Source organism: Mycetomoellerius zeteki, unplaced genomic scaffold (genome assembly GCF_001594055.1).
Source record: "Mycetomoellerius zeteki isolate Tzet28-1 unplaced genomic scaffold, Tzet1.0 scaffold321, whole genome shotgun sequence".
In the NCBI taxonomy this organism is placed as follows: Eukaryota; Metazoa; Arthropoda; class Insecta; order Hymenoptera; family Formicidae; genus Mycetomoellerius; species Mycetomoellerius zeteki.
In genome coordinates, this window is record NW_017257307.1 from 182,038 (window position 1) to 188,290 (window position 6,253).

Consider the following 6,253-nt stretch of genomic DNA (forward strand, 5'->3'; position numbering starts at 1 on the left):
TTAATTGAAAATATATTATAATCGAAGATATATACATATAGTCGTAATTAATCATCACTTTAACGATTACGAGACCACATGAATAACTGTGTATAATAAAAATTTTATTCCATTTTTTTATTTTCTATCCTTCTTTTCGTTCCAAAAAGAGCTGCGATCCAATTCACGCTCACAACGCTCTTGGGAATTGGGATCATTTCATCTTTGTTGTTTATCGAATGTCAAACAAGGATAAATAATTCTCACGGGCGTTGTGAGCGTAAATCGAACCACAGCACAGCCCAAAAATATTAATTCGATAAATGCGCATTGTCATAGCAACCATGACTGCAAACGACCTCATGATGGAAGTGGAACCAGATTCCACTTCCATCATGAACGAGCTGATGAAACACGCACATTATCGGATTTCTCGCACGTGTTAATGTTGTTCATGAAGAACGTTCGCCAATCTCTTTCTGAAGTTTTGTTTCGTTATTTTTTAATGGTTAACTCTAAAGATGAGTTTGATCCCTTTACCTAAAGTACAATGTAGTTTACCCAAAGCGAGGAAGTATCCCATTGACGTTCCCGGCACGGCAAATATATCTTACGGGCACAAGTTGCGCGAACGCAAAAGTTGCCGCATTGTAAAGCATCATGACTCGGATAGATCTATCTTCGAAGGCACAGAAGAGGAAAAGAGGGAGTACAACCAGTTACTTAAAACTCTGGAGTTCAAGAAAGAAACTGATCGGAAAATCAGAAACAAGAATCTTCGCCAACGAGTCCAACAAGGTATTAATGCGGGCATTGATGTGGTTTTCTTTATTACACTTACACTTTTTTTAAGAAAACTTAAATAGAAGTAAAAGATAGATGAGGAGAAGATAAAACATTTCTTTAAAAAAAATCTGTAGACGTTCTAGTTACAGTATTATGAATAAATATGTTGTATATATAATTTTCAATTGTTTATATGATAGAGTAATATTGAATACTTATTAGTAGAGTTAATTTTGCAAAATTGATTAAGATACCATGTAACGAACAGAAAGAATCCTATTTTCGATCGAAGCTCTTGGTGCTTAATAATATTCATATGTAAATTTGCAAATACATTCTTTCAATTCTATAAACTGCATGACAATTCGATTTGTCGGATTCAAAATGCAATCATAAATTAAAGCTGAAAATAACATCACAGATTGCAAATTTGCATACGAATATAATTAAGCGCTTTTATATTCCGCTTCGAATCAAAATAGGACTCTATTATTTCTGTCATTTGATTTATTCTTATTGATCTAATTTTTACTTATAATTAATTAAGATGTATACAATCAATCTCTCTCTCTCTCTCTCTCTCTCTTTCTCTCTGACAAAATAAATTAATGTTAGATTTTTAAAGAATTACGATAAAAAGTAAAATTAAATAGCTCCCCCTTTCCCCCTTTCTCTCTCTTCAGAAGTATCAATTCATTTTTCATTTAATTTCAACCATCACGTATGAGTCATGTCCACTCAGATACCACCGGTATGTCCACTCGGATACATCATTCCCCTTATGTAATGAGACTCCCTGAACTAGGCTAATTACCAGCCATTAACACGACAACGACTAATCTCCAGATATGTCGGCGTATGAGGAGAATCTACAAACGCGTAGGGAGAAGTTACACGATCTCGTATCGAGCGAAGAGACGAATCTAATGAGAGAGATCACGGAGGTGGCGCGGCAGAATGAATGTGCCCGATTCGAAGAGATACTTGCGAGAACAGAAGAGTTGAAGAAACGGCACGATGAAGAACACAAAGCGATGGTAGCTGCCAAACAGATGCAACAATATCTAACCTCATGTCCAGATATTAAGCAAGAATTGTCCAGAAGATGCACGATTGATGCGAAGCAATGTAACGTGGCACAGATGGCGAGCAATGAAGCAGAGAGATTGGCGGAGAAGGAGCTGGACACTGTCTGGCACGAGATAATGCTGAGGGAGTCTGAAGTGAAGAGGCACAAAGAGACAGAGGAGTCGGAGAGACGAACCTTAGCCCAGCAAGAAACGGTGTCCACTTTAGCCAAGCAAGTGGCAGACAAGTTGGCGCTGGAAGACGAGAAGAAGCGAGTTAAGAGAGACGAACAGGAGCATCTGAAGCGGCTATACGAGGATATGCATCGAGCGGAGTTAAAGAATCTCGAGATGGAAAGGCAAAAGCGGGAAAAGTTGAAGAAGGAACTCGAGGAGCAAATCCTGACGACAAAGAACTTCGTCGCCAAACGTGCTCACGAGGAAGCCATGGTGGATCGCATATTCATAACTTTGGCCGAAGAAGAATTGGCTAAGGAGAATGCTCGTGCGAAACAGGACACCGTGGCCCTTCGTACAGAATTAGACTCCTATCTTAAGTATCTAGAAGACTTGAAGCAGGAGGAGGTCAAACGGAATCTTGAGATGGAAGCCATCATTCGGCACTCGCACAAGGACATCGAAGCAAGACGCGAGCTCGAGTTGAAGAAATTCAAGGAAATTCGCCGGCGTGCCACGCAGGAAGTTCTTCGCGGTCGGGAGGAACAGCTGATGATGCGACAGGAAGCGGAGGAGCGAGAACGACAATTGAAAATAGAGGAGCGAGAGATGCTCGAAAGACAGATCGAGATGGACGCCGTTTTGACTGCGATGGAACAGAAGGAGAACAGAGAAAAAGCGCTTCGATACGGACTGCAGCTCAAGGAGCAGCAGAGATGCGTCGAAACGACGAGACGCCACGAATTAGAGGAGGAGCGACAGTACCACCAGGCCGAGATGAAGAGACAGGCGGAGGAAAATCAGAGGTTCATGGACGAGCTGTTGAATGTTTCTGAGAGTATTACGCCGCATCCGTTTAAAGCCCTACTGAAGGAGTCCTTGAAGGAGAAGGAAGGACGTTGTCCTCCAACTTTAACTTCCGCGTAACTGACGTGTTAAGAGATGCTGATAAGTTACCAGGCGTATCTGTCTTCACCCTTGTAAGTTACTTCTCCAGTTTGTCGGTACGCGGGAATTATGTAAAGAGCCAGAGGTAGACCGCTGAATAATCAATCAATCAGTGAGCGATCGCTAAATTTGTAGCGATAGAGATGTAAGATAAGTTGGTAGAAATTTAGGATATCAAGATGCAAGATCTTTTATAAAAAATATAAAAATTATGAACGTATACAATAATTAATCCTCATATTAAAATATTAAAATGATGTAACTTTTAAAATTATAGATGTAATATGACATGATATTTTCATCCTTTTTTCTTTGTGTTCTTTTCTGTAACCGTACAAAATAATATAATTATATCTTTTTCTTAATCATATTTTAATAATATAATTTTATGTTTTTATTATATCTTTTAATTAGAACATAGGTATTAATTAATTTTAATATTCTTCTTTAACCACTAATTAAGTAGTACATATTTCATGTAAATTTAATGACATTCAAAGGTACCAAACTTAATTGGTCGATAATCGTTAATTAATCATTTATTCTCCAGTACATTTATTCAAACTTATTAATATTCTGTTGTGTGTTTAATGATCTTTTTGAGATAAAATATACAAATATAATACGTACATTAATACAATATATGTAATTTGTGTAGCACTTTTTTTTTATTTTATTATACATAAATATAATTTTATAAATTTATATTTAATAACGATATTTTTTTTGGAACTATATCGTAATAAAAAGCCATTAGTAAAGAATCGATAGTATTCGTAATCTATTTATTTCTTAAAACTTCTAAATTGTAGAATATTGCATTCGCAATACAGAAATACAACTCCATGATATATTACATTTAATGCCTCTATTAATTGTTAACTTGATAAAAATATCTTTATGATATTTTTGTAGTAAAATTGCAAGTAAAATCTAATGCATTATTTTTGTATATCTATTTTGAAATAAAATATTGACTAAAATTAATAAGAAAAATTAATAAGAAAAATTATTAAATGGTCTATATGTCGCGCAGGATTGAAAATAATAACAAAATATATACAATTCTTCCCTTTCCTCTCAAACGTGATTATGCCGATCGAAAAAATATTTCTCACGTGTAATTCGACCTGTAGTTGGCGCTCGTACCAAAGGCTCTTCTCTCAATGTTCTCTGCTTCTACCATCCGTCGGATGCTGCAGGATCCAGCAACATGGGCTGCTGAAGCGGTACATGTTTATCGACAGAAACGTGGCAACTTAATGTACAGGATCAGACAGCAACAATTATCCAAATCTCATCGTTCATCTCAAAGGAAATTTGATACAAAAAATTTACGAGCGATATATTTTGATGACTTCGTAGGCGCGTTTTAATATGACAGGCGAAATTACGATGAAGACTTAAATGAACGTGGTTATTTCCATATTACGAGATATTTTGCACGCTATAATACCCCCGCGATATCTTCCCCAAATGAAACGTATGTACATATATTACATTAAAATGCGCGACGCGCATTGAATCGGGATTTACGCCGTAATTGTATTCGCGCGCGTATGATAGCCAGCGTTTAAATAAATCTTCGTTAAATGCAGACAAGCGAGATCACGTTTCATCAGTTTGTGGCACTTTGGACTGGTTAAGAAAAATATATGCTGCCAAATATCTCTGACAGGATAACTAATTTCACGCGCGTGTATCCGATGACGAATTGTTCCCTAAACGTGAACATCAATTTTGCAAAATTGGTCACAAAGCGATGTAATAAAATTTACAACACGAATAGTGCAGAGTTAAAAAGTGAATTCGCAATTCAAAACTCTTTCCGTTCGAATCGAGTCTCGCCATAATAGTGAATAGATATCCGCCTCTCTCTTTTCTTCAGCGCGATTTCACCCGGGAGTGTCTGTCAATCTTTTTCTCGCATCGTCAAGCACTTGGTGGTACTCGTTGCGTGTTCCCCAATGATGTGGATGCGTGCGTGTATGAATACGCACGTCAGCTTAATACTGTAGACGACCCGTTCGTGATTGATCGAACACTGCTGGCTAGACAGCGCAGTTTGTCTCGGGATTCACCCCAGAGGTTGGAGGGTTGGCTTGACTTGGCGCGCTTACTGATTGACTCGGGCTTTGAGATTCACGTAAGAGGTCGCCGAAGTTCTGATCGAAGTCGAGTCGAGTCTGGTCGGATCGGAGGCGAGTGCCCGCTGTTGTACAGATTTTTTTACCTTTCTAAATTATTTCACTTGGTTGGTCCGAAGACATGGGTGGTGCACCTGCACATATATACAGCGATTATCAGTAGACAAGGTTAGTTGGAAAACAGAGGAAAGATAAAGAGGGAGAACAATGAGGTGAACGAGAGAAGGAAAAGGGCAAAGAGAATCGGGGTTGGCGAAGAAACGAAGAGGCAGAAGACAGAAGGAAAGACAGAAGGCCAACGATGAGAAAAGAAGAAAACGGAAGAGAGAAAGAGAGAGTGAAAACGGAGAGGGTTGTGCTGCTGCAAGAGAGCGAATGGACTCTGCCTCCAGGGATGTTCTTTTGACAGTCATGTCGCTGTCGTCTCCTAAGGTCCCCCGGCGGCATTGCATTAATCTTCTTCTTCCGACCCCGCCTTATTGAAAATTCTACAGAGCGCTTCACAGTTTTTGCTACGGACGTCTTTTATACTCCACTACCGCCGCCTCCCACACACTTTCTCTCTCTCTCCTCCCGCTCCCTCCCTCGCTCCAGCCAAGCATCCCCCTCGATGAGGGCGAGTCGTCCCGTGCTACGCTTCGTCGTGCGTCTCGTCACCCGGAGAGGAGTGTCTCTTACCCGTCTCCCTATATAGCGTTACGCCGGTGGCGTAATCCAACGTTATCCGTCGACGCGGACGCGTCCAAGCTTCAGGGCACAATGATCGATAACGTTATCAATCACCGCATCGGTAAGTCTCCAACCCCTACCTCCGGCAGTGGTCGCGTTGGACGCCCACACGCGCATTCCGCACACCTCGGTGACCGCGAATGCCTGCCACTGGAAATGCGCGCATCCGTCTCCCGATAAACGCGTCTGTCAGACGGAGAGTCGCTTGCGGACGGGTCTCGCGAGAGGAAATAGTGGGATTTCGATTGCGTGAACTGTCGAGAGTCATCGGAATTAATTTATTCTACCGCTATGCCGTTCATGATAGGTACACGAGCCAAAGAGATCGGCGGAAAAAGGGCTCGATGTAAATCCTTGTGACCAAAAGTTCTGCCACACGATGAAATGATGGGACCTTCACTGAGGGTGCGCTTGATGAGA

At 40.3% G+C, this 6,253-nt stretch overlaps 1 protein-coding gene across 1 annotated transcript; it reads left to right on the forward strand.

Annotated features, from left to right (window-relative positions):
• The first annotated feature begins 410 nt into the window (after positions 1-410).
• LOC108725009 (trichohyalin) lies at positions 411-3,121 on the forward strand. The gene is made up of 2 exons (XM_018451760.1): positions 411-777; positions 1,612-3,121. The coding sequence occupies exons 1-2, from the start codon at positions 501-503 to the stop codon at positions 2,934-2,936; spliced, it is 1,602 nt and encodes a 533-aa protein (XP_018307262.1). The 5' UTR covers positions 411-500; the 3' UTR covers positions 2,937-3,121.
• The last annotated feature ends 3,132 nt before the right edge of the window (positions 3,122-6,253 follow it).

Coding starts and splice junctions, on each gene's coding strand:
- LOC108725009 (XM_018451760.1), top strand. CDS start 501: ATGAGTTTGATCCCTTTACCTAAAGTACAATGTAGTTTACCCAAAGCG. Junction 778..1,611: donor TCGCCAACGAGTCCAACAAG/GTATTAATGCGG, acceptor ACTAATCTCCAG/ATATGTCGGCGTATGAGGAG.